Source organism: Neovison vison, chromosome 5 (genome assembly GCF_020171115.1).
Source record: "Neovison vison isolate M4711 chromosome 5, ASM_NN_V1, whole genome shotgun sequence".
NCBI lineage: Eukaryota > Metazoa > Chordata > Mammalia > Carnivora > Mustelidae > Neogale > Neogale vison.
In genome coordinates, this window is record NC_058095.1 from 3,650,191 (window position 1) to 3,669,592 (window position 19,402).

Below are 19,402 nucleotides of genomic sequence, written 5' to 3' on the forward strand. Positions count from 1 at the left end.
TGGTGTATTTTTTCTTCTTTCTTTCTTTCTAAGATTTTATTTGTTTATTTGACAGAGAGACAGAGATCACAAGTAGGCAGAGCGGCAGGCAGAGAGAGAGGGGGAAGCAAGCTCCTCCTGAAGCAGAGAGCCTGATGCAGGGCTCAATCCCAGGACCCTGATACGAAGACCTGAGCAGAGGCTTAATCCACTGAGCCACCCAAGTGCCCCTGTTTGCCAAGATCTGGCCAGTTGACTCTACACTGTTTGGTAGCAGCTTTGAACGAAGGCAGATTTGAGACAACACTTTTTTTTTTTTTTTTTAAGATTTTATTTATTTATTTGACACACAGAGAGAGCACAAGCCGGGGGGAGCAGTAGGTGGAGGAAGAGAGAGAAGCAGACTCCTCGCTGAGCAGGGAGCCCAATGCAGGGCTGTCTCCCAGGACCCGGAGATCATGATCTGAGCCGAAGACAGAGGCTTAACCCACTGAGCCACCCAGGTGCCCCTGAAACACCACTTTTATCACTTAGTAAACCCCGCTGTGTGCTGGGACCCATCTCTGGGGTCTCTCGCAGTCTCAGTTCTGCCCGTGGGTCTGTCTGCCTGTTCCCGCTCCAGCTGGATTTTTTTAACAGATGAATAAATGGAGACCCAGAGTCGCTGGTAGAAGTCCGGAAAGGGCAGGGAGTGAAACCAACGCCAGGAAGACAGCCTGGAGCAGCTCCCGGGTGCTCGGCAGCCACAGATGGCAGACGTCGCCCCCCACCTGCTCCACAGAGTCAGAAAGGAGAATTCTAGAGGGCTTCAAGGCCACACAAAAGCTTCAGGAGAGCTTGAAGGACTAAGAGCCAGAGAAAGACAGAATTCTAAGACCCTGAGGGCGTCACTGACCTCACAGACCTGGGGTGGGGGGCGTGGGGGGAGGCAGCAATGACAATCGTGGGAGAGAAAGGGCAGGACAGAGAGGATGGTGAGGCTGACCTCAGGGCAAACGCCCCCCTTCCCTCCTCAAAGTGGTGTCCCAGCAACGGCAAATCCCGCAGCCTACAGGGAAAACTGTGTGTCCTCCATCTGTGTCAGGAACAGGGTGTTCTGAAGTCACTTCCCGAGCTGCAGGGGTGGCTGAGTGGCACCTCTCACATCCGTGGGCCAGAAATAAGAGGACTTCTCAACGCTCCAACCCCACACAGGCTGCTGGCTTCCATTCTTTCAATGTCACAACGTTTTGGAAACAACTTCTTTTTTAGTTAAGTAGGATCCACGGCCATCGTGAGGCTTGAACTCACAACCTTGAGATTAAGAATCCCATGCTTAGGGGCGCCTGGGTGGCTCCCTTGTTGGGTGTCTACCTTCGGCTCAGGTCATGATCCCAGGGTCCTGGGATCAAGCCCCACATCGGGCTCCCTGCTCTCTGGGAAGCCTGCTTCTCCCTCTCCCACTCCCCCTGCTTGTGTTCCCTCTCTTGCTGTGTCAATCTCTGTCAAATAAATTCTTAAAAAATCTTAAAATTAAAAAAAAAATCTTAAAAAAATAAAATAAAAGAATCCCATGCTCTACCACACTCTACTGTCTGAGCCAGCCAGGTGCCCCTGGAAACTTTTTATTGTATCATTGTATTATTATTATGATTACTACTAAAGATTTTATTTTAAGTAATCGCTACACCCAAGGAGGGGCTTGAATTTACAATCCTGAGATCAATAGTTGCATGGTGCCCCTTTACTGTATCGTTTTAAATTATAGAAAGCTTACAAGAACGGTACAAGGAATACTGATATGTACTCTATCCAGATTTTCTGTTTACGTGATGCATGTACATATAGAGAGAAAATAGAATATATATATATATATATATATAGTATGTGTATATATGCATATTTTTTATCTGAGCAATTTGAGAGTAAGGTGAAGGCATTTTGCCTCTTTACCCCTACCTACTTCATCTTTCATATAACCACAGCAGAATTGTCAAAATCAGGGAATTTAACATTATCTTTATAATTTAACGTTATCTTTATAATGAGCTTATACAACTCAACACCAAAACACCCCCCAAGAGTTCAATGAAACTCTGAACTATTCAATGAAACAATGTTCAATCAAACAATGTTCAATGAAACAAGTTCAATGAAACAATGAACTATCCGGGCAGTGGACCCAAATAGACATTTTTCCAAAGAACAACAGACACATGAAAAAGTGCTCAATATCTCATTGCTGGGGAAATGCAAATCAAAGCCACGCCAAGATCTCGCCTCACACCTGTCAGAATGGCTACAATAAAAAAGCACAAAATGTAAGCAGCGTTGGGGAGGGTGCGGAGAAACAGGAGCCGTCGGGCGCTGCCTGTGGGAAGGCAGACCGGCGCAGCCACGGTGGGAAACAGTATGTTGTGTCCTCAAAAAATTAAAATAGAAACACGTACGATCTGGCAATTCCACTGCTGCATATTTACCCAGAGAAAATGAAACTCCCGTTCGAAAAGATGCGTCCACCCTGAGGTTTACTGGGCGTGGTTTGTAACAGCAAGACACGGACTCAGCCCAAGTGCCCACGGATGAATGGGTAGAGAAGGTGTGGTACACGCATACAGCGACATATCACTCAGTCACAGAAGGGAGGAGATCTTGCTATTGTGACAACCGAGAGGGTATCAGGCTAAGTAAAATAAGTCCAACAGAGAACGACAAAAGCATAAGATTCCACTCATGTGGGGAGTTGAAGAAACAGAGCAAATGAGGGGGGAAAGAGACAAATGAAAAAGCCACACTCTTACGTCCAAAGCACAAACCAGTGGTTGCTAGAAGGTAGGTGGGGGGTGGGAGGGAATGGGCGAAATAGATAAAGGGGATTACGAGCACACTGCTCGAGACGAAGCCTGAGCCATTACAGTGTACGACTGAAACAGAGCACCGTATGTTTCGTATAGTTACCAAAAAAAGAAACCAGGAAGCTATTTTTAGAAAGCCGTAAAAATAGTTGTCCAGTCCACAGCATATTTAATGTAAATTGTATATTAAATTACAACGTTTATTTATTTATTTTTAAAGATTATATTTATTTATTTGACAGACAAATCACAGGCAGGGGGAGTGGGAGAAGCAGGTTCCCCGCTGAGCAGAGAGCCCAAGGTGGGGCTCGATCCCAGGACCCTCGGATCATGACCTGAGCTGAAGGTAGATGCTTAACCCACTGAGCCACCCAGGCGCCCCATTTATATAAACTTTTTTTTTTTTTTAATGAAAATAGGATCACAAGGGGGTGAACTCCTTTCTGTTCTGTCTTTTGCTTATTTTAAGACATTTTATCTTGTCAGGGTGTAACCTAAGGGGGCAGTTCCTAACCTAGGTGTGCCATGGGGGGCCCCTCCAGCAGCTGGGAGAGGTCTCAGTCTCAGAACTGGCTGCAGATGTCAGACGGAGTCCTACAGTCTGTGAGTCATGTCCTTTGCAGGTCTGGGATAGATTCCAGTTACCGTCTATAATGTCGTTCTCACTTGCCTGCGTCCTGAAAGCTTTTTGAGTATTTCAGCACTTCTGATTACATACTACGTTTAAATATTCATTACCTTCTCAGCTCCAGCGTCAGAGAATACAAATATAGCGAAAACACCTCCCTCCCTGGAGGGGAGCAGAGGGTTTAGTGTGGGTCCTCCAGGGTCTGTCCTCTGCATCACACACGTGAGCACACAGAGAAAAACGTCTTTTTGTGGGGGTGTATTGTTTAAAGTCCTTGAGATGGTACTAAGTTGTAATTAAACAAGCGTCTTGGTTTTGTCATGTAACAATATTTTGGGGGGATTTCCCACCCGGTAAACATGTCTCTTTCTTATGGCTACATCGTGTTCGGCTGCTGGGGGTTTGGATGTACTTATCCCTGACTAATGACTATCTAGGCTAGTCTCCGTTTTTGTGACACCCCATCACACAGGGGGTCCTAGCTCTTTAGGGTGGGGGAGGGTTGCTGGGGAGGGGAGGGTGGTGGGTGGACACAGCTGGCTGCTTGGGAACTGCGCACACCCCTGGGTGGGGCGCAGAGGAATCTTGACCTGGCTGTGGATGTCCTTGTCCCCTCACCGAAGGGGCCAGCCCCCGGGCTATGTCCCTGGAGCTTAGGGAAAGCCTCAAGACAGGACAGATGGGTCAAAAGAATGCCATAAAAGACAGAACAGACTGTTTTTTGAGCTCTTACAAAAAGGTCAGCAGACTTTCAGCTGGAGCTAAGTCTACTGATTGCCGGGCATTGTCATGTTTGTCACACCATCTTGGCAGGCAGGGGCCCAGCTGGCTTGGGGATCATAGTGTTGACTGGGCTGGACCTTCCCTGGAACCCCTCCATCCAGGCCAGCGGGGAGGGAGATTTGCAGTGGTGTTGGGAGCAAACGGAGGTGCTGCTGGGCACAGGGAGGGGGGTGCTGGCAGGAAGGGGAAGCGTGTGGGGTCTGTGGAGGACCTTCATCATCGGTGACAAGGGGTCACATTCCAGCGGTGTTAGAGCTCCGGAAGGATTGTGCTTAAAATCATCTGCAGCAGGAAGACAAGACCAAGACCCCCAGGTTCAGAGAGGCTCTTGTGAGGCTCTCTCTCCAGAATCCGATGAAAGAAACAGACTGCATTCCTGAGCACAGCTCAGTCCCATCTGTCCTCTGAAGTGTCCTAAATAACCCCCCAGCCATTGTAGACTTACCTTGCTCGAGGTGTGCTTTCTGGACCCACGAGCTAAGAATGGCTTTACATTTTTATGAAATTAACTAATCAGGTTTTTAGTTAATTAATTAAAGTTGATTAATTAAAAGTCTCCAGCGCCAAATTCGAAGTAATTTCTACCCTCAGCGTGGGGCTGGAACTCACGGCCCTGAGATCCAGAGCCGCCCGTTCCACGGACTGAGCCAGCTGGGCGTCTCTGGCTTTCCATTTTTAAACGGTTGAAAAAAGATCAAAACATAATATTATTTCCTGACATGTAAAAATTATGTAAGAGTCAAATGTCCGTACGAATAAAGTTTTATTGGCACACAGCCACCATGTTCAGCATTTATGAATGGTCGTGGCAGCTTCTATATGTACTGCCGTGGCAGCATTGGGTAGCTGTGTCAGAGACTGGACGGCCTCCAAAACCTGAAATATGTATTTCTTAGGTTTTTCAAGAGATGTCACTTATGAGTGTTTGTTCTTTCCCCATTAAAAAAAATAATAATAAGTAATGCATGTTCGTGTTAGCCAACGCAGAAATGAATTTTTTAAATGCACCTGTCACACCACTGGTACTTGTTTTTTTTTCACAAGCGTGCCCATGCCTCCCGGGGTCTAGCTGCCTATGTATTATGAAACGGGGAATATGTTGGCTCACTCCTTTCTTGTGCTTTGGCTCTCACATCTGAAACAATTTGATGTATCCTAACTTATTTTCACATACTTCCTTCTGTTACCGAATTATGTCATAATTCAAACTCACTGGGACGTGTGAGCTGTTTCTAAGCTTTGAATATTCATAAAGCTGGGAAGACTACCTTTTTGTATTTCTTGATTATCCTGAAGAGAAATTCCAAGCAACAGAATTCCTGGGCCTATGGGTTTGGATTCCTGTCACCAGACTGTGCTCCCAAGGGCAGAACTGGAGAGCAGCCCCTTCCCAACCTCTCCCGCAGGGCTGGACATAATTATCATTAGAATATTTTCCATGACAGGTGGGAAAGGACTGGGCTTTTTTTTTTTTTTAAATTTTAGATTTTGTTTATTTATGTCACACAGAGAGAGATCACAAGCAGGCAGAGAGGCGGGCAGAGAGAGAGAGGGGGGGGAAGCAGGCTCCCTGCTGAGCAGAGAGCCCGATGTGGGACTCGATCCCAGGACCCCGGGATCATGACCTGAGCCGAAGGCAGAGGCTTTAACCCACTGAGCCACCCAGGTGCTTCAAGGACTGGACTTTTAAGTGACATTTCTATGATCACTAGCATAATTTAATTTTCCCCCATGTTTATTAGCCATGTACATTTTTTCTTAAATTATCCCCTGTTCTGGGTCACCTGGGGAAAGCATCTGCTTTCGGCTCGATCCTGGAATCGAGCCCCACATCAGGCTCCCTGCCTGGCAGGAAGCCTGCTTCTCCCTCTCCCAGTCCCCCTGCTTGTGTTCTCTCTCTCACTGTGTCTCTCTCTGTCAAATAAGTAAATAAAATCTTTTTTTTTTTTAAAGATTTTATTTATTTATTCGACAGACAGAGATCACAAGTAGGCAGAGAGGTAGGCGGAGAGAGAGGGGGGAGGAAGCAGGCTCCCTGCCAAGCAGAGAGCCTGATATGGGGCTCGATCCCAGGACCCTGGGATCATGACCTGAGCCGAAGGCAGAGGCTTTAACCCACTGAGCCACCCAGGCGCCCCAGTAAATAAAATCTTAATAAAGAAAAGAAGCCTTATTGAGGCGGCAGCTGATTAATAAACGACGCAAATGACACGCCCACTTTCCCAGGCTGGGGGGTGTGGGGAACAGAAGTGGTAATTTTTTATCTGCCAGATCTGTGGCAAGTATTTTCCCCGGTTTTCTCTTTGGCTTTTAGAAGAATTCCCCACATTAAAATTGTAATATTTGATTTTTTTTTCCAAAGATTTTATTTTATTTTATTATTTTTTTAAGATTTTATTTATTTATTTATTTTAAAGATTTTATTTATTTATTTGACAGACAGAGATCACAAGCAGGCAGAGAGGCAGGCAGAGAGAGAGGAGGAAGCAGGCTCCCTGAGGACCCTGAGATCATGACCTGAGCCCAAGGCAGCGGCTTAACCCACTGAGCCACCCAGGCGCCCCCAAAGATTTTGTTTTTAAGCCATCTTTACACCCAACGTGGAGCTCCAACTGGACGACGCTGAGATCAAGAGTCCTGCGCTCCACCAGCCGAGGCAGCCAGGCGCCCCTGGACAGTGGTTAAGCATCTGCCTTTGGCTCAGGTCAGGATCCCAGGGTCCTGGGATCGAGTCCCCCCATCGGGCTCCCTGCTGAGCGGGAAGCCTGCTTCTCCCTCTCCCACTCCCCCTGCTTGTGTTCCCTCTCTCGCTGTCTCTTTCCCTCTGTCAAATAAGTAAATAAATGCAAATCTTTAAAACAAATAAACAGGATTCTGCATGTGAAAATTGTAATGAACGTTTATGACCCCTCCATCCGCTCCTACCTGGAGCCGGCTTTGCCGTTTGCTTACACACAGGCGAATACTTTCCTTGTACCAGAGCGATGCCCCGCCCCGTCCACACCAAGCCCCAGGCAGCTCCCGCCTGCGTGCCCAGGAGCAGACTCTGCAGATCCCCTGGGGCTCTTTCAGAAGGAGGCGAAGTAGAGGAGGCCAGTGGGGTTCTCAGGTCCTACCATCAGGACCCCAGCCCCCTGGAGGCCAAAGATCCCCTGTGCGCCACCCCCCCCCCCCATGGGAACCACACTCCCCAGGTGAAAGGCTGTGCCCCACCTGGGTGAGCACGAAGTCCTGCTGGGTTAGGCTCCAGATGATTTCAAAGTGATCCACGTCATGGATTTCTTCAAACGAGGCATCCCACCCTCCCCGGCGCAGCGTCTGGGTGAAGGAAGGAGTCAAGTAAGAGGCGGCAGGCGGGGGAGGGTGGGGGAGCGTCACCCCGCGCCTGGCATGTGCCAGGTGCTCGCTAAGTATTTGTTGGATAAATGGCTCACGGTCTTGAGGTCCCTTGGGGTGAAACAAAGAGGAAGGTAATAGAAGGACAGGACCCTCAACCTCTGGCCAGAGGCGGGGAGCTGGGGGTACCTGAAAAAACTCCCTAGACTGTCGGTGGAATTCAGGGGAGTCGTGTTGGCCCACAGTCACCAGCATGCGGCAGGCTGGACCCGAGGGCCGAGTCAGGGCCGCCTCCAGGAGCAGCTGGGGGCTGTTCCTCCGAGCGTCCGCCCTGATGCAGGGGGTAGGCGTGGGTCAGGGCAGAGAGGAGGCTGCAGTTCACCCCTGGCCCTCCTGGGAGGTCCCCCTCAGCTCAGGGAGGAGGGGGCAAATGACTCACGGGGTCAGGAGGAGAGGGGCGTTCTGAGTGGTGTGCACGAGGGGCTCCAGGTCATAGATCCCACTTACCAGGAAAAGACCTGTGAAGGGGAAGAAGAGTCAGAGGGTCCGGCTGCAGGTGGGGCCGAGGCTCCACCAAGCCAGGCCTCCAGCAGACCCGGAGGGTAGGGGGGAGCATTAGGGGGCCAGCCCAGCCTCCAGGACCAAAGGGGCAAGACCACGGTAGGGGGAGAGAAGCAAAGCAGGCTTGTCTCACAGGGCTCAGAGCCCGCAGGTCAAGCCCTCTGTGGCTGCTGGGATTTGGGGCAGCCGGTGTGGACCACCCGAGGAGGGCGAAGGCTGCCCAGCCAGACTGCAGTCCCGTGAAAACCTTTGAGGTTGGGTGTGACTCCGTGCTTTGTCCAGTTGGCCAGGAGCATCATGGCAGCCAGGTGGGCCCCTGCTGAGTGTCCACAAAGGTAAAGTCCCCTGGGGCGGGTCAGAGAAGAGAGCCAAATCTGCCTTCAGTTTCCTGAGTGCATCAGACCGGTACCAGAGGCTCCCGATTTGCCTTCTGCTCCACAGCCCGGAGGAGGCAGCTGGGCTGCTCCCAAGGCACCGAACCCACCGTCCTCCTGCATTGTCTGACAAAAGGAAGATCTGCAGGGACACCCACTCATTGCACGGATATTTCCTCTGCACAAATGCGACGCTCCGAGTCACCTGGTCTATCATCTGGTCCAGGGTTCCTGCACACAGAGCAGGAGTGGGGTCAGGGTCCATGGCGGGTGGCTCCCTCCCCTCCAAAGCCCAGCAGCCTTCAAACCCGTAGGACCATCCTCATTACCTTTGGGGGCAATGTCATAAGCCACGACTACCACGGCCACTCCCCGTGCCGTCAGTGGCTCGACCATGAAGGCTGACATGTCCTTACTGAGGAAAGAGACAGACATGTGATAATGGAGGAACCTCGGCCACCAACCAGGCTCCTTCCTGGTCGTGTCCACCCAGGGCTCCAGCCCTCTCTGGTCCTGTGCAGTATAAGGAAGAAGGTAGGCGCGGTCCTTACCTTATCACATGCTAGCCCTGAAACCCTGGGGCTTTACTTAACCTCTAAGTCTGCTTTCCTCATCTGTAAAATGGGGACATCTACTTTCTCGTAGGTGCTGTCTTTGAGAAATGAAGATCAGATGTGTAGAGAGCTTTGTGGGACAATGGGTAAAGCCATAAATTCAGCTGCAAAGATGCCTATGCTTGAAGGGTCGTAGATCCTGTAGCAGGAAACTCCTTAGTGAGATCCTAGGGAACAACAGTGTCCTTGAAGATCTCAAGTTTGCCTCTGCTTATCTTATGGTGATGAGATGACCTGGGTTCCTCGGGGGCTCTCCCGCCGAACGCCTCATGTCTGGGAAACCCCTCAGTCCCACACAGGCCAGGAGGGTTAGTCACTGCAGTTTCTTTGACTGCGAGTAGCTTGAACGTACTTCTCCCTGGGTACAGTGGGTTAAGTCATGTTCCCTCAAAAGACAGGTCCACGTCCTAACCTCAGCACCTGGGAATACGGCCACACAATGTACAGAGCTGTCATTAGGGACCCCAAGGGGAGGTCATCCATGATTTAGGATGGACCTCAATCCTACAATGGGTGATGTTATAAGAGAGAAAGTTTGGGAGAGAGCTAAGACACAGACGCACAGACACCGAGGAAGCCCAGTGAGAATGGAGGCAGAGACGGAAATGAGGCGACCACAGCCAACGAAACCCAAGAATCCCCCAGAAGCTGGAAGAGGCGGGAGCAGTTTCTCCCTGGAGCCTCAGAACAGAGCAGGGTGCTGCACGCACCCCGATCTCAGACTTCTGGCCGCTGGAACAGGAAGAGAATGTGTTTCAGTGATAAGCCACCAAGTTTGCAGTCATCTGTTGTAGCAGCCAAAGGAACTTCTACACCAGGGCAAGAAGAATCGCCAGATCCTGCTCATCCAGACCCCGACTCACCTTCCACTCTGCCAGTAGCCTCCGTGAAGGAACAGACAGAAAGGCAAGCCTGTAAAGACAGACAAGGGTGTGGGGGCTGAGCCCAGGCGGCCAGGCCAGCCAAGATCTGCCCAGGGACAGCCCTCCCGATGGCCTACCTTCAGCAGCCACTTCTCCAGGAAAGTAGATGTCCAGTTTCTCCCCTTCGCCATCCCCGTAGGGGACATGCAGCAGGCTCTTCCTGGTGGCCCGGGCATTCTTGGTGGCTGTCTCGAGAAACGGACAAGTCGCCGTCAGCACAATCTGTGTCATTTCTCTATCATTTAAGGCAGACTCTTTTCTGCTGAAAGCCCCTTGGGGTGCACCGGTCAGTACTAGCTGTCACTCTTTGCCTCCAACGATGCTTCCCCAAGTCCTCAAGGTCATCTGAGCTGGGTTCCCAAGCATCATGTGCGTGTGTGTGGTCAGTTGCAACGACAGCAGACTGGCCCACCCAAGTGGGACTGATAAGGTCTACCAAGGTCTGTCTGGAAGGGCGCCATGGCTCTGCAGGGCGCACTCTGGCCACTGCTTCATTACGGGGTTTTTGCGGCCATGACGCTTTGCTTCATGCTCCAGGAAGTGTCGAGTTGTCCAAGTCTTTTGAAAAACAATCTTCTAGGGGCACCTGGGTGGCTCAGTGGGTTAAGCCGCTGCCTTCGGCTCAGGTCATGATCTCAGGGTCCTGGGATCGAGGCCCACATCGGGCTCTCTGCTCAGCAGGGAGCCTGCTTCCTCCTATCTCTCTGCCTGCTTGTGATCTCGTTCTGTCAAATAAATAAATAAAATCTTTAAAAAAAAAAAAAAAGAAAAACAATCTTCTAGGGAAGCAAGATATAAACTCACTTCAAATAGGGGTGCCTGGGGGGCTCAGCTGGTGAAGCGTCCAACTCTTGATCTCGCCTCAGGTCACGATCTCACAGTTGCAGGATCGAGCCCCGCGTCGGGCCGTCTGCGCTCAGTGTGGAGTCTGGTTCAGATTCTCTCTCCCTCTCCCTGCCCTTTTGCTACTCCCCGCTCAAGTGCTCTCTCTTTTTCTCTCATAGAAATAAAGTATTTAATCTCACTTCAAATAAATAGATAATAAAACAATATGGATATGTAATTGGGTGCCAGGAGGGGGGAGGTGAGAATGATGTGGAAATTGGCAAGGATTTGGGTGGAAGAAAGGAGAAGGGACATTGTTAGGGAAATAAATACCAGAGGTGAAGGGGTGGGGTGAGAGGGGAATCTGTATATTCATGCCCTCCCCCAAGTGCTCTCCCCCAAAATCAGTGAAATGTGGGCAGCTTGGCTCCCTCCAACACTGGGCATTGGAGAGTGTAAATTGGTAAGATCTTCGGAAAGATGGTTTGGAAATAGGTATCAAAGCCCAAGAAGATTGTATTCCTTGATTCCTAAGTCCCTATCCACACAGTTTTTTAAGGAAATGATCAGATATATTCCCAAAGATTTGTTTTAAAGATGCCCACAGTAATGGTATTTATAATAGCAAAATACCAGATAGCCTCAGTGACCTATGATAATAGAAAGCTGCTCGGAGACATTATGGTTATCCTCCTTCTCGGCTTTGTTATAGAGTCTGGCATTCACCACTCTTGATATACTTTTCACTGTTTTTCCTGTCTGTCTGTTGCCTTCACCCTGAAGACAAGGGCTTTGCTTTGCCTGCATCTGTATACCCAGGACTTGATAGGTAGTAAAAAAATTAAAAGAAAATTGTGTGATAGGAGCGTCTGGGTGACTCAGATGGTTGACCGTCTGCCTTTGGCTCGGATCATGATCCTAGGGTCCTAGGATCGAGCGCCACATTGGGCTCGCTGCTCAGTGGGAAGTCTGCTTCTCCCTCTCCCCTGTCTATGCTCTCTCTGTCTCTCTCGGATTCAAATGAATAAAGAGAAAAAAAATCTTAAAAAAGAAAATTGTGTAATAAACAAATATTTCAACAAGCAGTGCTGGGTTAACCAAATATCCAAATGGAAAAAAAAAAGTTTCTTGATCCCTACCTCACACCATGCCAGATTAGTTCCTGATGGACTATCTAAACATGAAAGAGAGGACAACAGAGCTCTTGGAAAAGAGAATAAGAGATCTTCATGATTTTGGGATATCAAAGATTACATAAGTAGGACCCCAAACACATTAATCGAAAAGGAAATGGATAAGTATTTCATGATGCAAAGAACAGAACAGGTTGTGTAAATAGAACAGAGATTATGGTGATCTTCCTGATACTGAAATTGGTGGGGAGAGATATGAACTTGGGATCCACGTCCCCAGAGATGCCCAGGTCCCCAGCCTTGGTGGCCGTGGTGCTGGGCCCAAAAGGAAAATAATGCTCCTCTGGGATGGATGACCCTGGAGCTCCAGAAGGGGCTAACTCACTGTGTAGAGATAGTTTGTATAAAGTGTGTTTGGGCAAGTGCACATAAACTGTTAAAATGGGCGGTTGGCATTTTGGCTGAACTGCTTAAGGCCAAGACCAACAACTGGTCTTGGCTTTGAGCAGGGTAGACGCCCCGTTTCCCCATACCAAAACCAGAGACCAGGCTGCCTTTGCAGGACAGGCAAAACCAGTTTGCCATCACTGACCATGTCTACTGACCACACACACCAGCCCCCTGCCATCCTTGGAGTGAGGGGACAAGAGAAGGGAAGTTTTCTTAGGAGAGAGATGTGCTGTGCTATGTGCTGTGGGTCCCCACTCCCTTTCCTGTGGATGAGTGGATGGAGACTTCCCAACTCCTAATGCTTCAAGTGACCAACCGCTCAGAGGGCCTGAGGTGTGACTCCTGCAAGGGTCTAATGACCAGGGGTTCAGTGGGTTAAGCCTCTGCCTTCGGCTCAGGTCATGATCTCAGGGTTCTGGGATTGAGCCCCGCATCCGGCTCTCTGCTCAGTGGGGAGCCTGCTTCCCCCGTTTTCTCTGCCTGATGCTCTGCCTACTTGTGATCTCTCTGTGTCAAATAAATAAAAATTTTTTAAAATGGTCTAATGACCAGAACAGACCAGCCTCCTAGTGTGTCCATGCGCCACACTGGGAACAGACCACTATATAGGACACACTTAACGGAATGCATCTATTAGAGACTTTCAGTGACTCAAATATATTGCATTTGTGATTCTAATCTAAAGTGTTTAAGGGCGCCTGGGTGGCTCAGTTGGTTAAGCATCTGCCTTCGACTCAGGTCATGATCCTGGGGTCCTGCAATAGAGCCCCGCGTCTGGCTCTCTGCTCAGCAGGGAGCCTGCTCCCCCGCACCGCCCCCCCCCCCGCCTCTCTGCCTACTTATGATCTCTGTCAAATAAATAAATCTTTAAAAAAAAATGGGTTAAGTGGTGTGTTTTATGTCATGTGTACTGGATAGCACAGTCAAACAAAACTGGCGCTTGTATCTTTTGTGCCTTTGATTCTTCCTCTGGCTTTTCTGGTGGAGAGGAAAAAGCCCCTGCGAAGGTAGTAAGAGCCCTCGGAGGTGCGGACCCCACCAGAGGCTGTCAACCACGAGGCTCCACCCACCTCACTGGCGATTGGTTCTCTTGGATAAGGGCGTGGCTTGGGGGACTGGAGGCTGCAGGACCATCTGAGAGGCAAGGCGCCCAAACAGCGGTTCAGCACAGACCTCTACCTGCCCGCCTGCCTGCTTGTTTGCTCATCCGCCCATGCATCCACCCTTCCATGCATGCATCCACCCTTCCACGCATGCATCCATCCTTCATTTAGTGTACAATGTATCAGTCCTAAGAGTTGCGGTAAAACAAATTTAAACTTACTGACAGAGGAAATAGTTCTGAAAACCGGCCCCTCCCGGTCCCCTTCTCTCTGCCCATGCTCACTCAGCAGTCCTGCGTGTCCAGCCTCAGCGAGGCCAGTCTTTAAAGAGGAGAAAGGTCAACTACGCATTGGAGCAGAACACTCCCCTACTGCAAATTACTAGGTCAGTGACTGTAAGGGTGAATATAAACCAAAAGTAAGGGGGAAAAATTATTTTTAGTCTCCCTGGTGCAGAAAAGGAAAAGAGAGCTTCCTCCCTCCCTTTTCTTCCAGGGTTTATTTTGGGAAACTCCTTGTAAATCCTTTCTCTACCCCTTTGAGGTGTATGTAGATATTTTTAAAAGCTGACAAACTCTCTTGCCAGTTAAACAAGCTAGGAATGTTTCTGTCCCAGACCAGAAGCCAGCACCCCTACCCCCAGATTCCATGAGAGGGCAGGAGCAGGTGTCTGGCTCCCAAGTTTCAAGACTACCTCTTGCCTTGAAGAGATGGGGAATTTTCTTTTTCCTCTGGAGAATGGCAGTTTGCAAGCCTGGGCCACCCTAGGTACTGGGTGCATTGTGGAAGAACCAGGGGGCTCTGTCAGGCTCTCTGGCTTGAGCACAGTTATCCTCTATCTTGAGAGCAGGTGTATCTGGTCTGCGATGGGGCATATTGTTGGCCTGTATAAAAGGGTGGCGTTTCTTTCTGGGGTCTCTAGCAGCTCCTTTGGGGCACGTCACAGTTTGGCTACCCCTTGTTCAATAATAACATGTCTTCTTTTTTCTCTCTGTCCTTTGTGGAGAGGCTTTCTGGCTTGGCAGCAATTTTCCACTATTAGCACTTGGTGTCCCTTTGCCGTGTCCTGTGAGTGTGACTGTGGGGCAATCCTCGAGGCCACAGGCAGCACTGACGGGGTCTGGGGGGATCCTCCAGGAGAGGCCAGGCAGTGCTCCCTCCTGACGCTGCCTGACCAGCCCCACCAGGTCAGCCTGCTCCTTTCTCCCCGGGGCCAGGGGACCCCCTCACGAGCCGCATGAGCTCGTCAAGCGGGGTGAGGTGAGGGAGGCCCTTGCTTTGGGGACAACATTGGAGTCGGGGGGTGGCACGAAAAACTCAGTAAGGAACTCAGTAATGAAGATTGTTTTGGGCTGCAGGTTTGTGTCCCCCAACATTCCTATGTTGAAGTTTGCTCCCTAACGTGATGGTATTGGAAGCGTCCGGGAGGTATTTGCTTTGGATGGGGTCATGAGGGTGGGGCCCCTGTCATGGGATTAGCAGCCTTAAACGAAGAGGAAGAAAGACGAGGGCTCTTCCTTTCTCTCTCCTGCTCTCTCTGCCAAGTGAGGACTTATGGACAAGACAGCTGTCGGCAAGTCGGGAAAAGGGCTCTCACCAGAGAACCAAACTAGCCAGCACCTTGATCCAGAATGTGAGAAATAGATTCCTACTGTTTAAGCCACCCATTCGATGGCCTTTTGTTAGTGCAGATCAAGCTGATCAATATAAAGATAAATAATACTTACTTTAAAGAAGAGTTTTTTTTTAAAGTAGGGGGAGCCCTACTTTTTAGTAGGCCCTGCATGGAACCCAGGGTAGGCCCTGAACCCAGGACTCTGAGATCAAGACCTGAGCTGAGATAAAGAATTGGACACTCGGGGTGCCTGGGTGGCTCAGTGGGTTAAAGCCTCTGCCTTCAGCTCGGGTCATGATCCCAGGGTCCTGGGATGGAGCCCTGCATCAGGCTCTCTGCTCAGCAGGGAGCCTGCTTCCCTTCCTCTCTCTCTCTGCCTGCCTCTCTGCCTACCTATGATCTCTGTCAAATAAATAAATAAAATCTTAAAAAAAATATATATATATAAAAAGAATTGGACACTCAACCGACTGAGCCATCCAGGCACCCCAAAGAGAAATACTATTTAGATGCAGTAAAACGTACATACATATTTTAAATATCAAGTGACGCTAATGTCCATGGCCAACAAAATGTCAACATTTTAAATAGAGACAGGCTCCAGCCCTGCACGGGCATGACCTTTGTTCATTCCCCGGGCCCTCATGCCCCCCTGTTCTTGGGCTCATGTTCTGCACCCCTGGAATGGGTCAGTGGCACCTGCAGCTCCTCCAGGCCCACTACAGCACTGAAAACAGGAAGGTGAGTGGAATGTGAGCTTAAAGCTGTCCACGGTGTGGACAGCAATCACGGATGGGAGTCTCTGAGGGCAGCGGACAGCACAATCTCCTCAGATCTTAGCCCTCATGCGGAACTCACTTTCTCAAGGGGGACAGTTCTCCTTTCCCTCAAGACAATTATGATAGACAAATAGGTTTTCAGGGTGGTTCAGTCATCCGGGCATCTGTTTTCGGCTTGGGTCATGATCGCAGGGTCCTGGGATCGAGGCCTGGGCCGGGCTCCCTGCTCCGTGGAGAGTCTGCTTCTCCCTCTGCCCCTCCCCCTGCTCGTGCCCTCTCTCCCTCTCAAATAAGTGAATAAAATCTCTTTTTTAAAAGATTTTATTCACTTATTTGAGAGCGAGCGAGAGAGAGCACAAGCAAGGGGAAGGGCAGAGGGAGAAGCAGACTCCTGCTGATCAGGGAGCCCGATGTGGGACTTGATCCTAGAACTCCAGGTGACCTAAATGAATAAAATCTTTTTAAAAAAATGGCTTTTCTACAAGCTCATGTAGGTTTCACCACACACTCTGGCTTATTGACCAAATGGTCACGTGTTTGGCACAGAGCTGGGCCCTGCAGAGGGCTCTGAAGAGGCCAGGATACAACTCCACTCCACGTCCGTTGGGACAGGGAGAATAACGGTCAGTGCTGGAATGAACCTCCACAAGCCTGTTCTTCCAGAAGGATTATCTCAGTTTATGGAACCACCAAATCCAAGTGCTCTGCTCAGTCTGGGGAAACCAAGATTCATCTCTGGATTCCTCCACTCGCTTACAGGGTCCCAAGCCCTGACTTCTTGAAAGAAACCAAAGTCTTCTTTGCTTACAAATAGCATCAACACCAAATGTTTGGGCCAAGGGGGAGACCTTTTGGTTTTTCACTCTGCCTCTCCATGCCACTGTGGCCCGTCCCCTGATGTGCCTGGGCACGGCTGGCTGAGCACGGAGTAGAGTTGGATCATGGCATGGAGGGGCATTTCCTGGTTCCAGCTATCCTGCAGTGAGGGCTCCTGAGTGGCCCTGAGTGGACAAGGTTTGCCCAGCGCCTGGACTTTGGGAATTGCCCTGAGAGCCTCCCCCTGCTCCCTGCAATCTGAACCATTGCCACCTGCCAAAGTCCACCCACGGCAGCCATGGAGACGGCCCCCAGTACCCTTGTCTCCTAGGTGTGAGTACATCTTCAGGGTTTCCTCTGCTCCCCGTCGGATGACCCATCTGCTGGGGCAGTACTGATTCTCCAACTCCTGCGGAACACAGACAGACGGCTGCATAAGACCTTTGTTCCCCACACTGTGCCCCCATCCCTCCTAACGGTCTGGATGCTTCTCTCCTCCTTGAGAAGCCGCCTCCCCCATATCTCAGGCTGATGCTCTCCGTTTCCTTCAAGCCCCTCCCATCTCCAGCCTGGTCACCTACTCCTCACTCTCCCCCCAACATCAATTAATTAGGTACTTCAGACACAATGTCGTGGGTGCTCTCAGACTCGTGGCCTAGAGCCACAGTCATGCTTTAACTAGTGGACAGCCTTAAAGGGGAGATGAGGTCCCATAAATCTGTCCTGGTTAATGCCACTGTAGGCACCATTCCTGCTGCTGGAGGCTAGGGAGCTGGGGCCGGGGCCACTGCAGAGAAAGTTGATCTTCTCTGAGCAGGCATGATCTCCTTTTTTTTTTTTTTTTTAAGATTTTATTTATTTCTTTGACCGAGACATATCACAAGTAGGCAGAGAGAGGAGGAAGCAGGCTCCCTGCTGAGCAGACAGCCCGATGTGGGACTTGATCCCAGCCCCCTGAGATCACGCCTTGAGCTGCAGGCAGAGATTTAACCCACTGAGCTACCGAGGCGCCCCTGATCCTTTTTTTTAAAGAGTTAATTCATTATTTTTAGAGAGAGAGAGAGAGAGAGCACACAAGCAGGGGGAGGGGCAAAGGGAGGGGAAGAAAATCCTGCATAGATCGCCCAGTCAGTGTGGAGCTGGACACGGGGCTTGAACCCACAACCTTGAGATCATGACCTGAGCTGAAACCAAGAGTTGGACACTCAACTGACTGAGCCACCCAGGAGCCCCTGACCAGAATTCTGAGGGGGCAGGATTCTGATTGCAGGAGTCACAGCAAAGAAACCAAAGGTCAGTTTGGAAATGCTGTTGGGCCAGACTGTTGAGACACAGAGGTGCGGCAGGGAAGCTGGGGCTGGGGGAGAGGTCTCGGATGTTAGGCTAAGATGTTCAGATGTAATGCAGAGAGCAACGAGGAACCAGATTTTGGATGAGCAGCTCGAAGACCAGGAGAAAGAGTGGAGACTAAGATGGGGAATTTGCTGGGGAATTTGCAGACAGGGTGGCTTCGTGGAAGGGTCTTGAGCTCTGGAGTCAGATGGGCTGAGTGCCATCCACGCTCCAACAACACTTAGAGGCTGTTTTCCTCTGGACAACTCACCCTCTCTGGGTCTCAGCCTGAGGTTAAAGGACTTAAGACATGTAAATTAAGTAGAACTAACCCTTCAAGTGTGGGTTACTGCCTCCTCCCGCTGAACAAGAGTCTTGGCCAGCATTCTTTACATCTGTACAATCTGTGTCTGCAGGGCACCTTGTCGTCCCTGACACACACTGAGTGCAATCGTCGTCACACCTGTTATGTATGGTAACAATAATGCAGTGGGTTTTTGAGAGTTCCCTGGTAGTGCAGGGGTGTGTGTGTGTGTGTGTGTGTGTGTGTGACAGAGAGACAGAGCATTTCTTGGGGGTAGTAAGCATAATTTATCAGATTCTCAGGTGTATCAGGAACCAAGAAAACAAACAAACGAACAAACGAACAACAACAACAACAAAAAAAAAAAAACGAAAAAAACCCAGAACAGTGCCTGAAATTCTGGGAAACTTGTTAGGAAACTACAGTTGAGTGACAATCAGAGCGTGTGTTCTGCCTGGGTGGTTTCTAGCCCAAGGGTCACGGTCAGGAAACCGCAGCCTTTCTGCATCCTCTCCGTCCTCCATCTGCATGGGGGACCATCCGCATGGGGGACCCTCGGGTCAGGTCGGGAACGGTAGCCCTCTCTATGGATGCGAGCACAGCTTCGGTTTTCTTTGCCCTTGAAACCAGGATCGCCGAAGCCTGCCCGTGGCCAGAAGCACCCCCGGTCAGGGCGCTGAAGCCTTCGGAGCAGGCACGCCGGTGCCCCCCTTGCCCTGGAGAGCGCAGGGTCTACGCCCGCCTGAGCTCCGCTGCTGCAAGCGCATCTAACCTCCCCGCCCGGCAGCCCGCTTACCTCTGCAGAGAGCTGCTTCCAGGGAGCCTCGGCTCGGGTTGCGCGGCCAGGGACCTCCATCGTCCTACCGCCGCGGGCCAGAAGGCCACCCCGGTTATTTATAAGCGGCGGCGGGGCCCGGGCCCGCCCTCCCGGTGACGCGAGCCCACAGGGGCCCCGGGGCCGCCCACGAGGGGCGGGCTGCGGTCGAATCTCCCGCCGGGCCGCGGCCGCGCGC

At 50.6% G+C, this 19,402-nt stretch overlaps 1 protein-coding gene across 3 annotated transcripts; it reads right to left on the reverse strand.

Annotated features, from left to right (window-relative positions):
• Positions 1-4,144: 4,144 nt before the first annotated feature.
• Positions 4,145-19,247, reverse strand: AFMID (arylformamidase). 3 transcript variants are annotated; one of them, XM_044247328.1, is made up of 11 exons: positions 19,186-19,247; positions 17,072-17,162; positions 10,110-10,217; positions 9,973-10,021; positions 8,825-8,910; positions 8,654-8,726; positions 8,369-8,466; positions 8,000-8,078; positions 7,750-7,891; positions 7,438-7,542; positions 4,145-4,506 (listed from the first exon to the last, which is right to left on the reverse strand). In XM_044247328.1, exons 1-11 carry the CDS (start codon positions 19,243-19,245, stop codon positions 4,474-4,476), a joined length of 924 nt encoding a protein of 307 aa, XP_044103263.1. In that variant the 5' UTR covers positions 19,246-19,247; the 3' UTR covers positions 4,145-4,473. The 3 variants fall into 3 exon arrangements, with proteins under 3 accessions (XP_044103263.1, XP_044103262.1, XP_044103264.1); XM_044247327.1 differs by having other exon boundaries at positions 8,606-8,726; XM_044247329.1 differs by lacking the exon at positions 7,750-7,891 and having other exon boundaries at positions 8,068-8,078; positions 8,606-8,726.
• Between the last annotated feature and the right edge of the window lie 155 nt (positions 19,248-19,402).

Coding starts and splice junctions, on each gene's coding strand:
- AFMID (XM_044247327.1), bottom strand. CDS start 19,245: ATGGAGGTCCCTGGCCGCGCAACCCGAGCCGAGGCTCCCTGGAAGCAG. Junction 10,218..17,071: donor CTCACACCTAGGAGACAAGG/GTACTGGGGGCC, acceptor TTCTCGAGACAG/CCACCAAGAATGCCCGGGCC. Junction 8,911..9,972: donor GGCTACTGGCAGAGTGGAAG/GTGAGTCGGGGT, acceptor CTCTTTCCTCAG/TAAGGACATGTCAGCCTTCA.